Here is a 23,070-nt window from a genome sequence, read left to right as displayed (position 1 = left end):
TGCTAAACCTTGGGGCTGAACCTGCAAGAAATCTTTAACCGTTTGTACAGATTTTGCCTTTTCTTCCATTTTCTTCATTACCTGCTGGGCAGGTGTACCAAACAAACTGGCCTTATCCATAGGAGCATCTAATATCTTAGCTTTAACATGATCCGGTAAGACCTGTTCCTTCAGCCATGCATGTCTTCTTATCACTGTGCCAGTCATGGCTGATCTAAATGAAGCCTCCAGTGCATCATAGCCACATTTTAAGGAATGGTTACTAACCTGTTGTATGTTATTTACCATTTCTAATACATATTTCTTATCTATCGAGTCATCAGAGGATAACTTTTTAGTTAACTGATCAAGCATAAACTCTTGGTATTGTATCATGTGAAACTGACAGTTTAAAGCTCTAGCTGAGAGAGTAGCAGAGGTGTAAACTTTTTTGCCCCATCTGTCTAAAGACCTGGCTTCCCTTTCAGAAGGAATAGGATTTTTTGCTGTGGTCGAGGCTACTGCCTTAGGCCCCTGGGATATAGTTTCGGGGTCTGCAAGTGGGGCCTTGTATAGGTGATGATGAGTGTCTGGCACCTTGTAAAATCTATCTGGTTTGGCAGGGGCTGGAGGTAAGGAATCTGGTGCAGTGCAGACATCATTAAATGCATCGTCCACAACAGGGAGGACAGGAGGTATAGCTAAGGGCCTGTGTTGTGGTAGGTGCAGAAAAGTCCTAAGTCTTTTTCTGGAATCTGAGAAATCCTGTTCCTGCCATTGGAATTGTTCTCATGGCATGTAAGGTTTCCCCAAAGGAGAATTCTTCTGGTGGAGAAGCAGCTGGAATGGATTCTTCAGCATCTGAGTCTTCATAATTGGAGAAAGGAGCCTCTGGCTGGTCTGTAATATCTGAGTCATCCGCAGAATCATCAGAGGACACAGGCTCGGGGGCTCTGCTCTAGGTCTCTTTTCTGGGGGCTGAGAGGCCCTGTCTGGGTGAGATTGAGATCCCCTAATTAAGGATATTAAATCTTCTGCCAGTGTAAGCATTTGTGAACTAGAAGTGGGCCTGGTTGAGGGGGGTTTAACAGGCACTGATTTAGTGGATTTGGCTGCTTTAGCCCTGGCAAAAGCCTTAATAGACATGGCTGCAGGAGGCCTAGCAGACCACGTGCTGGGGTAGAGACATCCAAAGGGATGGTGTCTGATAAGTCACTAGTAACCACTGTTGTAGGTAAAATTTCTGAGGCCGATTCAAGTAAAGTAGCAGGAACCTCAGTAGTAGTCATTGATTCGGCTGTACTTTGATCAGTTTCCGCGGTTCCGGCCGAAACCGAGACACTCGCGGTTTGCTTAACCATGGTTTCGGCCGAAACCGTGGACTGCGAGTGTCGGTCTTTTTCTTTGCGTTTTTTAACAATTTGGGTAGTCGGAGGATCCGGCGGCATAATGTACAAAATCTGAGCGAAAAACTGTTCAGCAAACTCCGACCGACGCCTAAGCGTTCGTCGGTTGAATGAAGCACAGGCGAACAGGCTGCTACGTCGTGGTCTGGGCCTAAACAAGGCAAACAGTAAGAGTGGAAATCTTTATGAGGTATTTGTTTCCCACAAGTTAAACAGTTATTGACTTTTTCTGACATCGGCTGAGGCAAGAAAGAGTCCCCAACGGGGTACTTAGCTTTTAGAAGTCTTCGAAGTAGTATTCGGTAGTAGTAATCTCTGGATCTGACCGACCGGCACTTGCGAACAGCTTCTGCTTGGCCACGGCAAGAAAGACTGAGGAAAATGGCGTCGGCTGATGCCTTTATACCCGAAGACCAGCAGAGATGACGTCGGGTGAAGTGCGACATCAGCCGAAGCCGGACCCGGACTTTGGAATCCAGCTGACCGAAGGGCTGCCTGACGACAGGACAACCCAGTTGTTATGACTGCAGATGCATCCATGAAGGACAGCTGTACTATGTTCTTCGTGTTTCACTGTTGCAGTCATCACACTTGGGTCGATTCCCAAAGCTGAGGAAGGGTTGAGACATTCAAGAGGAGTTAGGGCTGGCTAGCAGGCCTTGTAAGACTGCTGTAGCAAATCCAGCTCTGGATTTAGAAAAAATAGGTAAGTAGTAATGCTTAGTGAAGGTGTGTACAGAACTCCAGGTTGCAGCTTCCAGAATGTCCCTGGTAGGAACTCCCCTGAGAAATGCTGTAGAGGTGATAGTAGCCCTAGTGGAATGTGTTCTGATCCCCTGTGGGGTAGGTTTTCCATGGTGCTTGTAGCAGAAATGGATGCAGTGTGCTATCCACTTGGAAATGGTTTGCTTTGAAATGGCCCTGTCCTCTGCCCCCGTAGCAAAGCTGACTAGCAGTTGGTTAGATTTTCTGAAAGGTTTAGTCCTGTCAAGGTAGAACCTGAACTGTCTGTGCACGTCCAAGGATCCTCTCCCCATTATTTTGAGGATTAGGGAAGACGGTTGGCAAATGGATGGCTTGGTTTAGAGCCACACTGGAGACCACCTTAGGCACGAAGGACGGGTTAGTCCTGAGGGAAACCCTGTCAGCATGGAAAATAATGAAGGGTTCTACAGCCACTAGTGCTTGTAACTCAGACAATCTTCTAGGTGAGGTTATGGCTAAAAGCAAGGCTGTTTTCCAAGAAAGGAATTTTAGCTCTGCTGAAGCTGCAGGTTCAAAAGGGGGGGGGGGGGGGGTTGTGAGCTTTTCCAGTACAAAGATAAGGTCCCAGGCAGGGATGGGTGCTCTCCTGGGGGGCTTAATTTGTTTGCCCCTCTCACTGATGAGAGGGTGAGAAAATAGAGGTGGTACAGTATTATAATGAGCTGAGATGGCAGGGGCATGAATCTTAACGGAGGAGAAGGATAGGCCTCTGAGGAGTAGCTCTGCTATGTAATCAAGGATTTGAGGTAAGGAGGGCACAGCTGTGTCCTTTCCTTGACATTGACACCAACAGCAATATCTTTTCCACTTTTCAGCATAGGATTTTCTAGCACTAGGCCTTCTGGCCTCAAGAATGACGTCCAGCACCTGCTTGCTGAGGGTTGCTGGTGGAGTATTCAGGGGATAAGCCAGGCTCCAACGTTTAGGGTTTGCAGCTGTGGATGCAAAATCTGTCCCTCCTGCTGAGACAGCAGGGAAGGAGTCTGAAGAAGGTGCCAGGGTGGCACTGTTGTCAGACTGCGTAAGAGTGGGTACCAGTGCTGGCGTGGCCAATCTGGGGCAATAAGAATTGCTCTTGGGCTGTCCTGTCTGATCTTGAATAGTACCTTTAAGAGGAGAGGCAGAGGGGGAAAGGCATAACTTGAGAGGATTTCCCATTTGAAGGATAAGGCATCCACCTTCCAGGCCCTGCTGTGAAGGTTCTGGTGCAAAATTTGCTCAACTGGTGGTTCTCGAGGGAGGCAGAGTGTTCCACCTCCGGTGTCCCCCACCTCTGGATTAGAAGGTTGAAGGTGTTGGGCTCCAACTTCCAATCATGTGGGTCAGGAGATTTCTGCTTAAGTCATCTGCCAGTGAATTCTATTTGCCTGGCAGGAACTGAGCTTGCAGATGCACTTGGTTACTCAAGGCTGTGTTCCACACGGCCATGGCTAACCTGCATAGTGGGTAAGAATGGGTTCCCCCATTTATGTACCACATAACTCTGGTGTTGTCAGTTTTTATCAGCAGTTGTCCTGGAAGGATTAGGTATTTGAAGGCTGTCAGAGCATACTGTACAGCTAACATCTCTTTTTGATTGATGTGCAGGAGAATTTGTCCTGGGGTCCACTATCCCTGAATGCATTTGCCTGCCATGTGAGCCCCCCATGCACAGTCTGATGCATCTGTAGTCAGGGTTTGGGCGGCAAGGGGTTGCGTGAAAGGCATTCCCTTGTTGTGGTTGCATGCTTCTGCCCACCAAAGGAACTCTATCCTTAGAAAAGGAATGATCGGAATGACTGTTTCCAGGTCCTGAGAATGTTGGCACCAAAGATTTTTTAAGTACCATTGAAGTTTCCTCATATGCAGTGTTGCATATGGAATTAGCAGAATGCATGAGGCCATGAACCATAGGGCTTGCAGTATTTTCCTTGCAGATAGCTGGGTTTTGGTGGTCATGTGTTTGAAGTAGTTGCTCAAATAGATCTGTTTTTCTGGACTGAGAAAGGCCATCTGGGAAGTTGTGTTCAAGCTTGCTCCCAGGAATACAATTTTTTGACTGGGCACCAGTTGTGGTTTCTTTTCATTGATGGTGTACCCCAATGAAGATAGGAGTCTTTTTACAAATGCTAGGTGTTGAAGTAGTAATTCTTGACTGTCCACCTGAATCAGGCAATCGTCCAAGTATGGGAAAATTTGTATAGTTCTCTGCCTATAGTATGCAATGACTGGAGCCAGGCACTTTTTGAATACTCTGGGCACAGCAGATAAGCCAAAGGGAAGTGCAGAGAAACTACAGTTTTGTACCTACCATAAATGTAGATGTTCGAGTGTACACCCTGCTACAGTTATCACACTTGGGTTATCCTGTCGTCAGGCGGTCCCGCAGTTGGCTGGAACTCCAAAGTCTTGGTCCGGCGTCGGTTGCTGTCACTTCTTCCCTGATGTCAGTGCGCCAGGGGTATATATAATGCAACCAACGCCATTTTCTTCAGTTTTTCTTGCCCCAGATGTCAGGTGCCCCCAAAAAGGTGGTCAGTAATTAGTACCAAATTGAGTAAACTTGCACAAACACAAAATCCCCTCAGCTATAGCAAATACGTCAGGAAGGTATTGAAGAGATTTAGCCAGTAGGTCAGAGGGGATGGAGGGAGGGTAACCTGGACTGCAGCAGGGTGTACACTCGAACATCCACATTTATGGTAGGTACAAAACTGTACTATGTTCATTGTGTTACCCTGCTGCAGTCATCACACTTGGGTTGAATCCCAAAGCTAAGGATGGGTGGAGGTATCATAGCGGGTTAGAGGAGGCTAGAAGGCCCTGCAGAACTGCAGTGGCGAAGCCCGCCCTGGTCTTAGAGTAAAGTGGTAAGTGATGGTGTTTGGTAAAGGTGTGTACTGAACTCCAAGTTGCAGCTTCCAAAATCTCCTTGGTTGGAACCCACCTGAAAAAGGCTGTAGGAGTAGCTGCTGCCCTGGTAGAGTGGGGCCTAATGGTAGCAGGAAAGTACAGTTTTGTACCTACCATAAATGTAGATGTCCAATAGGTATGCATCTGCAGTCCTAACATATGGGTTTGCCCTGCCTCAGGCAGCCCTTCGGTTGGCCGGATTCCAAAGTCTGGGTCTGGCTTCGGCTGATGTCGCACTTCACCCGACGTCATAGCTGCTGTTTATTGGGTATAAAGGCATCAGCCGAAGCCATTTTCCTCAGTGTTTCTTGCCCCAGATGCCAGGTGCCCTCTAGGAAGGCTAAATTTGGATAAATGCAAATAATTCCAAACAGTAGAGAGCAAACAATATAGAAATATATATATACATATATACAAACAAATACACCATAATAGATTCCCCCAGCTAGCTAAAAGAGAGGTAAATACCCTAGGAATACCACAGAGGGGAAGGAGGGTGGTAATCCTGACTGCAGATGCATACCTATCGGACATCTACATTTATGGTAGGTACAAAACTGTACTATGTCCTTCAAGGATGCATCTGCAGTCCTAACATATGGGTAGAATACCATAGCCAAACTGGGGGAGGAGGCACTAAGATAAAGATGGTGTAGTTAAGATCCCTTGCAAAACAGCAGTTGCAAAACCTGCTCGGGATCTAGAGTATAAGGGAAGATTATAATGCTTGGCAAATGTATGCACGGAGCTCCAAGTAGCAGCTTCTAAAATGTCTTTGGTAGCCACTCCTCGTAGGAAAGCTGTAGTGGTGGCTGTAGCTCTTGTGGAATGAGGTCTGATATTTTCAGGAGTTGTCTTTCCATGAAAAGAGTAGCAAAATCGAATGCAATTTCCTATCCATTTTGAGATTGTCTGTTTTGAAATTGCTTTTCCTTGCATTCCTGTTGCATATGCTACCAAAAGCTGGTCAGTTTTTCTGCTGGTCTTAGTTCTGTCCAGATAGTAGCGTAATTGTCTGTGCACATCCAAGGTATGTAGCAGTCTTTCCCCCCTGTTCTGTGGGTTGGGGAAGAATGTAGGTAAGTGAATCGCTTGGTTCAAAGATGCTCTGGAGACCACTTTTGGCATAAAGGTAGGGTTAGTTCTCAGAGAGACCCTGTCCTGATAGAAGATAAGGAAGGGTTATACCGCCATTAATGCCTGTAACTCAGATACCCTTCTTGCTGAAGTGATTGCTAGCAGGAAAGCAGTTTTCCAAGACAAGAACTGTAATTCTGCTGTTGCTGCTGGTTCAAAAGGGGGAAGTGTTAACTTTTCCAGCACAAAGTTGAGATCCCATGTAGGTAAAGGTGGTTTCCTTGGAGGTTTTACATTTTTGATTCCTCTCAAGAACTGCCTGAGTAGAGGATGAGAGAAGACAGGAGGATCCATGTTGTATTCTGCTGAAATTGCTGATGCATGAATCTTAATGGAGGAGTAAGACAGGCCATTTTGGAACAGTTCTGCTAAATATTCCAGGATGTGTGCTATGTTTGCCAATGAGACATTTTCTCCCTTTGCTGTACTCCAAATGAGGTATCTTTTCCACTTGGCTGAATAAGTCTTCTTGTGGAGGGTCTGCGTGCCTCCAGGATAATGTCCTTAACCCTCTGAGATAAACCTGGGTTATTTTGTTTTATGCAATATTCCAAGCAGCTAGCTGCAGTGCTTTCAAGTTTGGATGTAGGATCTTGTAGTTGTCCTGTGTTAGAAGTAAAGGACATAGAGGTAGAGGCCATGCGTGTGTCCGAGACATGCTTCTCAGTAGCGGGTACCAGTGTTGCCTCGGCCAGTCTGGAGCTATCAGGATTACCCTTGGCTGATCTTCTCTGATATTCAGTAGAACTTTGTACATCAAGGGAAGAGGTGGAAATGCATATGCTGTCAGGTTTTTCCAGCTGAAGGAAAGGGAGTCCACCCTCCAAGCAAGTGGGTGGTATGCTCTTGTGCAGAATTTCTTCAATTGGTGGTTGTGTGGGGAGGCGAACAGGTCTATCTCTGGTAGTCCCCATTTCTTTGTTATGGCTTTGAAGATATCTGGATGCAGCATCCAATCGTGAGCATCCGTGGTAGTTCTGCTTAAGGTGTCTGCTAGAGAATTTTCTTTTCCTGGTACAAATCTGGCCTGAAGTTGAATGTTGAGATTCAGGGCCACATTCCACAGGTCCATTGCCATCCGGCATAGAGGATATGAATGTGTACCTCCCTGTTTGTTGATGTACCACATGACTGTGGTATTGTCCGTCCTTATCAGCAGATGACCCTGTTGAAGGAGTGGTCTGAATGCCTGGATCGCATGTTTCACTGCCAGCATCTCCTTTAGATTTATGTGTAGATTCAGCTGGTCTTGGGTCCATAGGCCTTGAATACACTTGTCCACCATGTGTGCCCCCATCCTAGGTCTGAGGCGTCCGTGGTGATGGTCTGGCTTGGATGAGGTTTGTGGAAAGGCAAGCCTCTGTTCAACTGACAGGCCTGAGCCCACCACAGGAATTCTTGCTACAGGCATGGAATTATTGGAATCTGGGCTTCTAGACTGTGCTTGTGTTGAGACCATACATTCCTTAGGTACCATTGTAGCTTTCTCATATGCAGCCTGGCATGTGGAACCAATATTATGCAGGATGCCATGTAGCCCAGGGCTTGCAGGACTTTCCTTGCAGTAAGCAGAGTTTGTGTTGTTAATGTCATGAAGTAGACTAGTAGTTGCTTTTGTTTTTCTTCTGTGAGAAAAGCCATCTGAGTTGATGTATCCAGTTCTGCACCCAAGAATGTTATCCTTTGGGATGGTACTAGTCTTGACTTTTGCATGTTGACTGTGTATCCCAAGGCTTGCAATAGTTGTATGACATTTTCCAAATCTTTTGTTAATTTTGCCTTGTTGTCCGCTTGTATTAGGCAGTCGTCCAGGTATGGGTAAATTTGAATTCCCTGAAGCCTGCAATGAGCAATTACTGATGCCAGGCATTTCGTGAATACTCTGGGCAGTAGATAAGCCAAAGGCAATGCTGAGAATTGATAATGCTCTGATCCTGCAAGAAATCTGAGGTGCCTTCTGCAATCTGGTCGTATAGGGACGTGCAGGTATGCCTCCTTGAGATCTAGAGTCACCAGCCAAGACTCCTTGCCCAGCATGGGAAGAAGCTGCTGGAGGGTCAGCATTTTGAATTTTGGAACAATGAGGTATGTGTTGAGTGCGGACAAGTCTAGAATAGGTCTCCATTGATTTTCTTTTCTTGGTACAAGGAAAAGCCTGGAGTAAAATCCTTGGCCTTGTTCCATAGGTGGTACCTCTTCTATAGCTCTCATCCTTAGTAAGTTGTTGATTTGTCTTAGAGCGTCTGTTTTTTGGCTGGGTGGTAGGTTTGGCATTCCTCTCTTTTTTGGTAGAGTGTGGAAGTGAAACCTGTAGCCCTTGTCTATTGTTTGTAAAGTCCATTTGTCTCCTGTAATGTAATGCCAGTTGTCGGAAAATAAGGCTAGCTTTCCGCCCAAGGGTGCTTCCAGTTGTTCCCTGGTAGGCGGAACTAGAGCCAAGTTATTGTGTCTGCCCTGTGGAAGTGGTTGTAGTTGGATCTGTGGCAGTACTTCTCTGGTTGGTAGGTTGCCACTGACGTCCCCTGTAGGCACCCCTAGATTGACCTCTGCCTCTGGGGCGTCTATTTCTGCCTCTCTGTGCTCTGGAGTTGTCTGGAAAGGACCAATTCTTCGAAGGCCAATTTCTGCTAAACCTCGGAGGTTGGACCTGTAAGAAATCCTTGACTGTTTGGACAGATTTTGCTTTTTCTTCCACCTTCTTTAGAACCTCCTGTGCAGGGGAGCCAAACAAACTTTGTTTCTCCATGGGAGCATCTAGGAGTTTTGACTTAACATGGTCTGGTAAGGATTGTTCTTTTAACCAGGCATGCCTTTGAATCACTGTTCCAGTCATAGCTGATCTAAAGGAAGCCTCCAGTGCATCATAGCCACATTTTAAGAAATGGTTACTGACCTGCTGAGAGTTATGTACCAAATCCTGAAGAGACTTGCAGTCTAAAGGTTCAGGAGAAGACAGTTTTTTATTTAACTGGTCTAACAAAAATTCCTGGTACTGAATCATGTGAAATTGGCAGTTCAAGGCCCTGGCCGAAAGAGTAGCAGAAGTATAAACCTTTTTACCCCATCTCTCTAATGCTCTAGATTCCCTTTCAGAGGGAAGAGGGTTTTTGGCAGAGGCAGCTGCCACACCTTTAGGGCCCTGTGAAATGGTTTCAGGGTCTGCAACAGGAGCCTTATACAAATGGTAATGAGTGTCCGGGACCCTGTAATATCTGTCTGGCTTGGCAGGGGCCGGAGGAAGAGAATCAGGGGCAGTACAGGCATCACTATATGCATCATCAACAACTGTTAGTACTGGCGGAATGGCTAAAGGCCTATGCTGTGGTAAGTGCAAAAAGGTCCTTAGCCTTTTCCTTGAATCTGAAAAATCCTGGCCCTGCCATTGGAAGTGTTCCCTCATAGCATGCAAGGTTTCCCCAAAGGAAAATTCTTCAGGAGGAGAAGCAGCAGGAATGGAGTCTTCTGCATCAGAATCCTCATAAGGAGAATATGGGCCTTCGTGAGGGTCTGAAATGTCTGAGTCATCCGAGGAATAATCTGTAGAGACAAGTTCCGGGGGTTCAGTCCTAGGCCTCTTGTCTGGAGGGGGCTGAGAGGCCCTGTCTGGGTGAGGTTGGGATCCCCTGATCAAAGAAATGAGATCCTCAGCCAGGCTGAGTATTTGGGAACTAGAGGTAGGCCTATGTGAAGGAGTTTTAGCAGGTAAGGCCTTAGAAGATTTAGCTGCTTTAACCCTGGCAAAGGCCTTGATAGACATAGAAGCAGGGGGTCTAGCAGCCCCACGTGCAGGGATAGATATGTCTAAAGGAATAGTGTCTGACAAATCCTGGGTGCCTGCTTCTGTAGCAGTAAATTCAGTAGCAGATTCAGCCATGCTCTGTGAGGCCTCGGCTATCGGAGGCATGCTTTCGGCCGAAGGAAGAACCGGGGGCTCGGTTTCAGCCGAAACCGAGACACTCGCGGTTGGCCTAACCGTGGTTTCAGCCGAAACCGCAGACCACGAATGTCGGTCCTTTTCCTTGCGCTTTTTAGCTAATTGAGTAGTCGGAGTCTCCGACGGCATTTTGTATGCAAAAGCGGGCCCAAAAAACTCCTCTGCAAACTCCGACCGACATCTAAGTGTCCGTCGGTTGAAGGAAGCACAGGCTAGACAAGCTGATACGTCGTGGTCTGGGCCTAAGCAAGGAAGGCAGCAAGAGTGGAAATCCTTATGAGGTATTTGTTTCCCACAAGTTAAACAATTATTTACTTTGTCTGACATCGGCTGAGGCAAGAAAGAGTCCCCAACGGGTACTTAGCTTTTAGAAGTCTTCGGTAGTAGAAATCTCTGGATCTGACCGACCGGCACTTGCGAACAGCTTCTGCTTGGGCACCGCGGCAAGAAAGACTGGGGAAAATGGCGTCGGCTGATGCCTTTATACCCAATAAACAGCAGCTATGACGTCGGGTGAAGTGCGACATCAGCAGAGGCCAGACCCAGACTTTGGAATCCGGCCGACCGAAGGGCTGCCTGAGGCAGGACAACCCATATGTTAGGACTGCAGATGCATCCTTGAAGGACATCTGGTTTTCCATGATGGGTGTAGCAAAAACGTATGCAATGACCCATCCATTTGGAAATGGTTTGCTTTGATATAGCCTTCCCTTGAGAAGCTGTAGCATAGGATACAAAGAGCTGGTCAAATTTTCTGAAAGCCTTAGTTTTGTACAAGTAGTAACGAAGTTGCCTGTGAATGTCCAAGGAATGCAGGAGTCTCTCACCTTTGTTCTGTGGATTTGGGAAGAAGGTGGGTAAGTGGATGGTTTGATTTAAAGCCACACAGGAAACCACCTTAGGCATAAAGGAAGGATTAGTCTGTAGAGAAACCCTGTCTTGATGAAAAATGAGGAAGGGTTCCACTGCCATTAGTGCCTGTAGCTCTGAGACTCTTCTAGCTGAAGTTATTGCTAGCAGCAGGGCAGTCTTCCATGATAGGAACTGAAGATCTGCAGAGAAAGCTGGTTCAAAGGGAGGTAGCGTTAGTTTTTCCAGAACAAAATTGAGGTCCCATGTTGGTGTAGGTGCTCTCCTGGGTGGTCTAATGTTTTTTGTCCCTCTGAGGAACTGCCTTAGAAGTGGATGCGAAAATAAGGGTGGATCCGTGTTGTAGTGGGCCGAAATAGCTGAAGCATGGATTTTAATGGAGGAGAAAGAAAGTCCTTTGTGCAACATCTCAGTTAAATACTGTAGAATGTGAGGTTGAATTGTGTCTTGGCCTTTAGATTGGTTCCAGGCACAAAACCTTTTCCATTTGTCCGAATAAGCCTTCCTGGTGCTTGGCCTCCTAGCTTCCAGAATAATATCCATAACTGCTTGGGAAAGAGGAGCTGGCTGGATGCTTAGTTGATTTGCCATGCAGCCAGATTTAAGGTTTTGAGCTGGCTGTAAGAATATGATTGTTTTGTTGTGTGAGTAAATGGGAAATTTGTGGTAATATCCATGGTGGGCCGTGGGCCATATTCCTCAATAGCGGGTACCAGTGCTGGCGTGGCCAGTCTGGGGCTATGAGAATCAGTCGAGGTCTCTCCTTTTTGACTTTCAGAAGTACCTTTGTGAGGAGAGGCAATGGAGGGAAGGCATATACTGTCAGGTTTTTCCAACTGAAAGAGAGTGCGTCCACTTTCCACGCTTGATGGTGAAGTGCCCTTGCACAAAATTTTGTTAGTTGATAGACCTCTTTTCCAGCCCTCAAAACTATGTCTGGAAGGCCCCATTTCTGAGTTATCATTGTAAATACTTGTGGATCTAGTTTCCACTCGTGGGGATCCATGATGTTTCTGCTGAGGTCGTCTGCCAATGTATTCTTCTGTCCTGGCAGGAACTGAGCTTGTAACTGAACTTGGTAAGCCAGAGCTGTGTTCCATAAGGTCATTGCTTGCCTGCACAGAGGGTAGGAGTGAGTACCCCCTTGTTTGTTTATGTACCACATTACTGCGGTGTTGTCCGTCTTTATTGTCAGTTGTCCTGGATGTAATAGACCCTTGAAGGCTGTCAGAGCTTTCTGTACAGCTAGCATCTCTTTTTGATTTATGTGCAGATTCCTTTGATCTGCAGTCCATACGCCTTGAACGCACTGTCCTGCCATGTGAGCCCCCCAGGCGTAATCTGATGCATCTGTTGTGATAGTTTGCCTGGCTGGGGGCAAGGTGAAAGGCTGACCCTTGTTGAGGTGACATGCCTGTGACCACCATACAAACTCCTGTTGTAGGCAGGGAATGAGAGATATCATTGTGTCCAAGCTGTGGCTGTGTGAGACCATATGCTTTTTAGGTACCACTGTAATTTCCTCATATGCAGCTTTGCAAATGGTATTAGTAGTATGCAAGATGCCATGAAGCCCAAGGCCTGCAGAATTTTTCTTGCAGTTAATTGGGCCTTTGTTGCCATTGTTTTGAAATATTGAGTCAGTTGTAGTTGTTTGTCTGGCGTCAGATAAGCCTTCCGGGCCGTTGTATCCCAGCTGGCACCCAGGAATGTCATATTTTGCGAAGGTACTAGGTTTTGACTTCTTTTCGTTTACTATGTACCCCAGACAATTTAGTAGATGTTTCACAAAAGCCAGATGATGTAATAGAATGTCCTTGCTTTCTGCTTGGATGAGGCAGTTGTCCAGGTATGGGTATATCTGAATTCCTCTTTGTCTGCAGTATGCAATTACTGGTGCCAGGCATTTTGTGAAGACTCTGGGTGCAGTAGATAAGCCAAAGGGCAGTGCAGAGAAATGGTAATGGGTTGAACCTGCAATGAAACGGAGTTATCTTCTGCAACTTTGTCTGATAGGGACATGCAGGTATGCCTCTTTGAGGTCCAACGTTACTAGCCATGCTTCCTTGCCCAACATGGGAAGAAGCTGCTGTAGTGTTAGCATCTTGAATTTGGGCACTTGCAAGTAGATGTTTAGAATTGAAAGGTCCAGAATTGGTCTCCAGGCATTGTCCTTTCTGGGCACTAGAAAAAGTCTCGAGTAAAATCCTTGACCTTGCTCTCGAGTAGGTACCAGTTGAATGGCTCTCATGTCCATGAGAGCTGTAATTTGTTTTTGTGCCTCTGCCCATTGATTTTGTGGCAGGTTTGGCATTCCTCTTTTCATTGGCAAGGTGTGAAAATGGAATCTGTATCCTAGTAAAATTATGTCTAGGACCCATTTGTCCTTTGTGACAATGTGCCAGTTGTCTAGAAAAAGTGCGAGTTTTCCTCCCAAGGGGGCTGCTAAGAGAGTGTTGCTTGGCGAGATGAGGTGTAAGTCATTGAGTTTGCCTTCTGGTAGATTGGGACCTGTCTTCTCCTCCCTTCTGTGTTGTAGTGCCCCATTGGCGAGGTATGTATTGGGCTTGTGGTTGTCCTCTGCCCCTTGGGCATCTGTATTTACCCCTCTGTGGTCTGTCTGTAGCTGGAAAGGACCAATTTTTTGTTGGCCAGTTTCTGCTGAAGCGAGGGGGCTGTACCTGTAGGAAATCTTTGACTGTCTGCATAGATTTTGCCTTATCCTCCATTTTCTTTAAGACTTCTTCTGCTTTAACTCCAAAAATAACATCCTGCTGTAAGGGAGCATCTAGAAGTTTTGCTTTAACATGATCAGGTAGAGTTTGTTCCTTTAACCAAGCATGCCTACGTATAACAGACCCAGTGGCAGCTGCTCTGCAGGAGGCCTCCAAAGAATCAAACCCACATTGTAAGGTATGTTTGCCCACCTGTTCAGTGGCATGCAACAGATCCTGCATTTCTTTCAATTCAGATTGTTGAGGGAGAGTGGTCATTTTTTGCTTTAACTGAGAGATTAGAAATTGCTGATACTTAAGCATGTGAAATTGGCAATTTAGTGCCCTCATAGCTAGAATGGCTGAGGTGTAAACCTTTTCCCCCACCTGTCTAGTGCTCTGGAATCCCTCTCAGAAGGTACAGGATTTTTAGCCATAAAAGCCTTAGCCCCCTTGGGACCCTGGGATATTGTCTCTAGGTCAGCAACAGGGCTTTTGTAAAAAAATTTGTGGGAATCAGGCACACTATAATATCTGTCAGGCTTAGCCGGAGCAGGAGGAAGAGAATCAGGGTTAAAACTGGATTCTAAGTAAACATCATCCACAATGTCTAAAACTGGTGGGATGGCAAGTGGTCTGTGTTGGGGGAGTAAAAGAAACTCTCTGAGCCTTTTCTTCGAGTCAGAGTAGTCCTGACCTTCCCAGTGAAAATGTTCCCTCATAGTGTATAAAGTTTCCCCAAAGGAGTAGTCTTCAGGAGGAGAAGCTGAGGGAATGGAATCCTCAGCATCAGAATCTTCATAAGGGGAGAAGGAGTAATCTTGGTCCTCAGAGGAGTCTGAAGAAATTGACACTTGTTCAGAGGATGCATAATCTTCCTCTTGTCTAGGTCTTTTGTCAGGAGGGGGCTGGGAACCCCTGATTAAAGTGATCAAATCTTCAGCAATTTTGAGTATCTGTTTCTTAGGCATGGGGCCTTGTACAGGGGACTGAAGTGCAGTCTTTTTAGATTTAACAGGAGTCTTCGTCTTAGAAAACGATTTAATGGTGAACGTCGTTGGTCTAAAAAGCCTTCAGAAACCGATGGCGTTTCTGCAGCACCGACATCTTTTTCAGCAATGTCGGTAGGGCCTGAACTAAATGGCTGCGTCGGCCTGGTACATTCCATCAAAAATTCTGAAGCGGTCTCTGGTTCCAGATCTGCAGTAGTCAGGGGCTGCGTCGGAGCCTCGCTGAGGACCAGAGAACCGGAGACCGGGCCAGTCGAGGCCTCGGAATCTGGCTTAGGCCTGGGCTGTCTGTCCTTATCCTTGCATTTTTTGTGCACGCCGGTAGTCGGTTGCTCAGTCGGCATGGTGTAGTTTCCTACCGAAGTAGTGTCGTGCAAAATCAAAGCGTCTTTTTATAGTACGCTTATTAAACCTAGCACAAAAACGACAACTAGTGACGTCGTGATCTGGTCCTAGGCAAGGTATGCAATAAGAATGAAAATCCTTATGAGGTACTTGCTTCCCACAAGAAATACAATTATTAACTTTTTCTGACATCGGTCTGAGGCAAGAAAAGTTTCTCCAACGGGGTACTTAGCTTTATAGAAGACTTCGGTCTGAAATTCGAATTTGAAAATCTCAGTAGTCGGCCGGCCGGCACTTGCGAACTGTTTCTGCTTCAGGCACCGCGCGGCAAGAAAGACTGAAGAAAATGGCGTTGGTTGCATTATATATACCCCTGGTGCACTGACGTCAGGGAAGAAGCGACAGCAACCGACGCCGGACCAAGACTTTGGAATTCCAGCCGACTGCGGGACCGCCTGACGACAGGATAACCCAAGTGTGATGACTGCAGCAGGGTTACACGATGAACATCTGAAAGTGCACAGAGCCTGCCCTGAAGCAGAGATATCTCCTGCAAGACTCCCTTATGGGGATGTGCAGATAGGCTTCTTTTAAGTCTAGAGTGACTAGCCAGGCATCCTTGCCTAGCAATAGGGAGAAGCTGTTGCAGGGTTAGCATTTTGAATTTTGGGACCACCAGAAAGGTGTTGAGAATTGATAGATCCAGGATTGGGCGCCAAGAGCCTTCTTTTCTGGGCACCAGGAACAGTCTGGAGTAGAAACCCTGTCCCCTTTACTCTACTGGAACAGGTCGGATGTCCCTGATATTGAGCAGGGAATGCACTTGCTTTTCAGCCTCTGCCCACTGGCTTGGAGGAAGGTCTGGAAACCCGCTTGGGGTTGGCAGGGAATGGAAGTAGAATCTGTACCTCTGGGATACAATGTTTAGAGCCCATCGGTCCTGAGTAATGGACATCCCCTAATTAGGGTGACAAGGTCTTCAGCCATTCTAAGCATTTGTTTTTGAGGCATGAGAGCTTCAGCATGCACTTTGGTCATCGGTTTTCTAGGCGTAGTGCATACTCTGGGCCTGAGAAACACGGTTTTTGAGGCATGAGAGCTTCAGCATGCACTTTGGTCATCTGTTATCTAGGCGTAGTGCATACTCTGGGCCCGAGAAACACGGTAGTTTTAGCTAAAAAAGAAGTTGTCGGTTTAATGCGAATATCGGTAGGTCGGAATACACCCTCAGAAGCCGGTGCCTGCACAGCGGCTCCGGACCCATCCAAGGTAGAGACATCCGCAGGTTCCATAGTCGAAGAAGCATCTCGCGGCATATCGGACTCTGAATTGGTCTCTGCAGAGGCCTGCAAATCTGTAGAAGTGGGCATCAGGGGCTGCGAAGGCACCTCACTGAGTACCAGTGTACTGGCGACTAGCTTAACGGAAGTGTGGTTGGCAGTTTTTGACCTATGTAGTCTGTCGCTATCTTTATCTTTGCACCTTTTCAGAAGATAGGTAGTCGGAAGGCTTACCAAAGCCATTTCAGGAATACGGAGAAAGAGAGAAAGAATTTAGCGACAAAAATAGCCCGACAGCGAGGGATGTCGTGGTCTGGGCCTAAACAGGTGACACAGTAAGAATGAAAATCTCTAAGGTGTTTGCTTTCCACAGACAAGACAATTGTTAACTTTTTCTGACATCAGTTAGAGCAAGAAAAAAGAATCCCCAATGGGCTACTTAGCTTTAGAAGACTTCAGGTTTTAAACAAAAAATGAAAATTTCAGGTAGTGGACGACCGGCACTTGCGAACTGCTTCTGCTTCGGGCTTCTTCTCGGCAAGAAAGACTGATGTAACGGCACTGGCTGCCTGTTTTATACCCCTAACTACCTGACGTCATGGAAGAAGCTACAGCATCCGACGCAGAGATCCCAAGACTCTGGTATTCGGGCCGACTGAGGGCTACCTGCAGGCAGATAACCCAAGTGTGATGACTGCAACAGTGAAACACGAATAACATCTGACACGGCACACTCTTCAGACAATGAAAGACATCTGCCATTAAGACACATGCAACAGACCTGTTGGCAACAAGGAACACAGGCCCAGCAACAAAACTATATATTCTCGATTCAGCAGTGCATCACAATAGTGTTTATCAGTTACCTGTGAAATGCATTTCTCTGAAGGTGTTTTCTAGTCATAGGGATGATACTGACTACAATATCAAGACCTAGTTGAGTAACAAGATGCACCACTTCCATTACATATCATACAAGTTTATGACATATCAAATTAGTAGTGAAGCACTGTCAACTTGCAAGGATAAGGAAATAATGCTTACAAACTTTAATAAGTAAAAATGTAAAGCAAATGATATAACTTACTCATTTAGTCTGTAGATTTTCTCTGAGAAAAAGACTTCATCTAATAACTTGTGGATATTCCGTCTTTCAGCTGCTAGCAGGACACCGTCATTTGCTAAAATACCTAAGCAAGTACCTGCATGTCCAATAGCTTCCATGGCATATTCTACCTGATACAGCCGGCCTAAGGGAAACAATAACATTTTCATAAACTACTTTTGAAGGACCTTTTATTTTCTTTTTAAAAGTATTCTGTAGTACGATATTACTTAAATCTTTTAGAATTTTAGAAAATCAAAACACGTACTTAAGAATAAAGGATATATCACAAGCCATTCCAGGTTTGATATTCAATTCACAAACGGCCCAAGTGAACATGAATTTTCTATGAACAAACATAAAAGTTACAGTCTTATCACTTTATTTTTATTATCAGTCTCAATCAGACTCTGAGAATGGATATCTTTTTTCTGGTATACACAAAGATACCATATTTATTCATTTTCTATTTTATTTTACCTACACCAGAGGCCTTGGTTCTGAAACTGAAATAATGCAACAGCAGCAATGCAATGCAATGTGATGCCATGTCACTGCTCATTATGAATGCAGCCTGGCTCACAGTTCCTCAAGGACATAAAAATTATCAGGGAAAGCTGATGACTTAAAAGCAAGGCAAGGCTGCAGGAAACAAACAAATAGGTGAGGTAACAAGTGGTATAGAGCTACATCTAGTCAGGATCAACTTTCAGCAGTTACATTATTACACACAACACCACTACACAAACCCAGACAGACACTGGCATCATACTGCTCAGCCCACACCCCTCCCAAACACAAGTGCACTGAGGACAACATACATGCCTGATTAAATGCAGGAAGCACATCCTAGAGAGAATTTTTCAACTTTTTTTTCAAAGTAACACATGAAAGGCAGCAATCGCCTCCCCAAATCCTGTAATGAGAGTAGTGCTTGTTGCAGACGAAATGTTTGACTGGATACAAGACATACAGCCTACTGCAATGGGGTGGTGGCCTTCTCACTTCTTTGTTATCTGACATTTAATAGCCTAGACGGCTTCCACTGTACTTTAAGTGCTAGCCACAAAGTTTGAGGAATCATTTTATGCTCAACTTCTGAGACTTGCTTGGCTACAATCATCTGCATTAGAAGCCAAAGTTAAGTGAAACTTGCAGTAGTGTATTTTAGTCTTCTGTTAAGTACAAACTTGCAGTTTTAAAAGTACTGTACTTCATTTTTACTGTTTCCTAATTCTGTGTTTCATTGAATAGTGTGCGGTGTCTCTCTCTCTGCAGTTAGTTCCCCACCCACCCTCCCTGTTCTTGTGTTGGTGGCACTGGAATTGCCCACCTCTCCTGTAAGTCTGTATTAGAACACTCCTCCTGGGTCCATCTCATTTGCTCACTTAACCGAGTAGTGTTCATTCTACTTATACAGAGAGAAGATTTGAGAAGGCCAGTAGGTTCTTCCTTCCTCTCTCCTTGCACTTAAAAAAAAAAAAAATTTGCACTTTATTCATCTGCTTTTATTGTATTTCTGTTTCCTCCTACTTTATTTTGCTTTTCTTAAAAGCACTCAATTTTATTTATTCTGCTGCATTTATTACTGCTTGGTAGTAGCCTGATTAAATTGTAACTGCTATTCTAAGTCTTTTGGTTTAAGCACTTTGGCTTCATACAGGTGGTTTTACATTAAGACGGTTTGTGGTCTGCACTGTTGTGGCAGGACAGGTAGCTTACATTCTTCTAAGCTGGGAATTGCTGATTGAAGGCCCACTGTCTGCTATTCTAAAAGTGTATTAGTTCTGGCTTAAGCATGTGGGCTTCAGGCCAGTTACTCTACATTAAGAGGGTTTGTAGTTTGCACTCTTGTGGGAGGAGTGGCTGGATTCTGCCCTTCTGAGCTGGGAATTTCTGGTCACATGTTTATTGTGCCTGCTTATTTGAACAGTTTCTTTCTGAAATTGGTGCACCTTGTTGTTGTAGCACAGACCAGATTCAGTCCTGCTGACTCTAGCTTTGTTTGTATAACTTGAGCACTGACCCAGGCCATCTTTTTTGGAGAAGGTTCCCCTGCACCCTAGTAGCAGGAGTGTGCAGTCAGAACTTGTCTGATTGAAGACTGCTGGAACAGGGCTCAGTTTTGAGCTTTTTTTCTGGTTAATTGGGTAACTTGTTTAAACCAATTTGTTCGTTTTCTGTTTTACATATACAAAAATGGACTTTATTCATCTGCTTTTACTGTATTTGTGTTTCTTCCTACTTTATTACTAGGGGCATTGACCAGAACCTTTGATCTGTGATATATAACAATAAGTATCATTTTATGTGCGAGTGAATTATTTCTGTGCATTTAAGGTGTATATTTGATTGTATCTGCTTTATTTTCTGAAAAAAAAAAAACATATACTTGTTTCCTGCCTTTCTAAGCTAGTATAGTCCAGTTTTCAGATTGGTGCTGAATTAAGGGCTGTGTTACAAAGTGTTTGCCCATACCTTACTTGGATAGAAGGAAGTTTCTCTGTTCACCTGTGAGAGAGGGGAGCTTTGAGTAGCCTATCTGTCCCTGGAAGAGTGGTTTCAACCCAGAAATTAGTAGTTTATTGGCCATTTTGGGCTAATTTTTCTTTCATTTCCCTGCTATAAATACCGCATTTGCCCAGTTTTGCGTGCCGGGCAGCTACAGTTAGCTAGGGTATAGTTATTGCCGGCTCCACAAAAAGTCTCCTCAATTTTTCCCTTGGAACTAGACAAACTTTCAACTTAAGCACCCAAGCCAGCACTTGCTGAAAACTCATAGCAAGCACTTATAAACCCTAGCACTAGACCTTCCTGTACCGTACAGCAGGACAAGGCTCTCTATTCGACCTTACCAGCCATCCAGTAAAACAGTTCACTGTACCAATCCAGGCATGTCCAAAGGGCAGTTACAGGTGTACTCTCCAGTCCAACTGGTGAATCTAGGCATTTTGACGCAATGCTACAACTGCCTCATGTACACAGACAACCCTCTCCTCCTACCACCAAACATGAATACATGCGAGAGATGCAATTATACAGCCAAACTGGAGGCTAAGCTCTCTCAACCCAAGACTGGATCAGACAGTCAAGAGGATAAGGGAAATACTTGCATCACGCCACCAGTCTCACATAAACTCATTAAACCAGCACCGGCAAAAAACACACATAAATACATGAAAACATACTCGGAGGCTATAAGTAAAAATCTGCAAAAGCAACATAGACCCTCAAAGCAAACATCCAAGCAACCTCCACACCCCCCCCAACACAAACCATGAAACACATACTTCACAAAATTAGTGTGCCATGCAATCACAGCCCTTAAGGCAAAATAACATACCCAACACACTAGCAATAGGTGACTATAGTCAGGCATACTGACGTCCCACTCACTAGGCTGAATAAGGAGAAGATTACTGTTAGCTGCCCGTCGGATGCCAGGATCCGCCACATAACATAAGCACTGAGGTCACTCCAGAACAAGTACAAATATGACTATCATCGTCCATGTTGGTGTGAATGACCTGAGCCGTACCTCCCTGGACTACATGAAAAGAGACATGGAAGAGCTCTCTGATCACGTAGCCCAGGCCAGTATGACCCTGAGTAGCATCCTACCCTCACCAAGAATGATACCACGGTATAAACAAACAATTCTCGATTTCAACAATTGGCTAAGTTTGTGATGTCATTCAAAGGGTATCCAGTGTCTGTCTGCCTGGGATGACATGCTCGACAAGCCACGCTGCTTTGCCAGAGACAGCTTGCACCCATCACCCTTAGGCGTTCAAATACTGGCCAAGGTTCTTGCTACCCCCGCAGTGCCTTTTTTAGGCAAGGCTCAAAAAAGACAACCCATCACTGTAAATAGCACAAGTAACAAAAAACTGAGGGTAATGCTACTCAATGCCAGCAGTCTAAACCTCAAAATACACGCACTGGAGGCACTCCTCAGTATGGAGAAAAATCGATATATGTGCAGTAACAGAAACCTGGTTTAAGGCTGCAGAGAGCACCTCAGCACTGCCAGGCTACAACTCATACCACACATTTCGGCCACAGAACCCGAACCAAAATACAAAAGGTAGGGGCGTATCCATATTCATCAAGGATACCCACACCTCCAGGTTATTGGCACAGCACGATGCTTCAGAGATCATCCACGTGCAACTAACAATGGGCAGAACTGCAATTCAAATTGTAGCTTGCTACAGATCACCCACCATGTCTCAGGACCCCCATTCCGTGTTTCTGGAAACATAAAGGTCCTACCAAACACCCTAATATTGGGTGATTTCAATTACCCAAACATTAACTGGGAGAACTACTCAAGTACTAACTCCCTTGCCCAACATTTCCTAGAATTTATAAACTCAAATGCCCTGGTTCAGTTGGTCAACACTCCCACCAGAGGTGACAACATACTGGACCTGGTCATCACTAACATTGACGACTGGTGTTCCACACTGGAGGTCAACCCCTTGCTGGTTTGATGTGACCATAAACAAATCACTTTGGATATCCACATTCCGCCCCCACCCCCGGACAAAGAAACCACCATGAAAAACTTTTCAAAAGCAAACTTCACGTTACTTAAGACCGAGGTGGAAAGTTTCAAAGCCCCCATGCTAAAGGATAATGCTGTCCAAGTTGCAAAATCCTTTACTAATGCATTCTACAGGCACCTACAAGAATGCATGGATCGTGCTATCCCAAGCAAAACCAAGACCCACTCTTCCAAGAAAAGGAAACCAGTCTAGTGGACTCCTGCCATAAACAAGCTATACAATTAGAAGGAGGAAACTAGTACAGAAGAGAGTAAAATCGCAAGAAGGGAAGACATCCCTGATCAGTATCAGCAAGAAACTACGATCCCTCATAAAATCATCCAAGGCGAGCTTCGAAAGAAAACTTGCCAAGGACTCCAAAGATAACCACAAGGCATTCTTTAGCTATGTCAATAATCTAAGTGACAATGCTCAGATCTGCTCGGAGTTAGTGCAGAATGTCACAAAATACAATGAACTGACCAATATTGCTAACATCCTGGCAGACAGGTTCAGCACAAACTTAACTCCCCTCTCACCCACAAAAGGGCCCATAACCATACCAAAAGAATGTAGAGTCAGGTTAAAACAGCCCTCTCCAAAGCAAAAAACACAGCATCAATGGGACCGGACGGTGTCCCGGGCTGCGTCCTACATGACCTCAAAGACAAACTAACCCCTCACCTAAACACAGTGTTCAAACTCAGCCTCTCCACAGGCTACGTACCCACAGAGTGGCGCACAGCAACAGTTATTCCACTCCACAAAGGTGGAGCCACAACAGAGACCGGGAACTATCGCCCTACAAGCCTGACTAGCTTGATCTGCAAGGCTATGGAGCACATCATCATAGAACTCATTAACAGAGACATTGGGAACCTCCAAACACTGGACCCTACCCAGTTTGGCTTTGTTAAGGGTAGATCATGCCTCCTAAACCTGGTGTCAAAATCATGGCCTCAAGCTAAATGCCAAAAAGTGCATAGTCATCCCTTTTGGAAAAAAACAAAGTACCCACAAACTACCACATAGGTGGTAGTCCCCTAAATATGGAAGATGTAATAAGGGATCTGGGGACCCAAG

At 45.4% G+C, this 23,070-nt stretch overlaps 1 protein-coding gene across 3 annotated transcripts in view; it reads right to left on the bottom strand.

The window, feature by feature from the left end:
* The window catches only part of PSMA4 (proteasome 20S subunit alpha 4), a 583,478-nt gene that overhangs the window by 409,688 nt on the left and 150,720 nt on the right, over window positions 1–23,070 (bottom strand). For all 3 annotated transcript variants that reach the window (XM_044077245.1, XM_044077246.1, XM_044077248.1), the window contains one exon: window positions 17,420–17,582. In XM_044077245.1, coding sequence (XP_043933180.1) covers window positions 17,420–17,582 — 163 coding nt within the window. The remainder of the gene's footprint in view (window positions 1–17,419; window positions 17,583–23,070) is intronic.

Source organism: Protopterus annectens, chromosome 7.part0 (assembly GCF_019279795.1).
Source record: "Protopterus annectens isolate FY-2018-M chromosome 7.part0, PAN1.0, whole genome shotgun sequence".
In the NCBI taxonomy this organism is placed as follows: domain Eukaryota; kingdom Metazoa; phylum Chordata; order Ceratodontiformes; family Protopteridae; genus Protopterus; species Protopterus annectens.
This window is presented reverse-complemented; position numbering and strand designations above follow the sequence as displayed.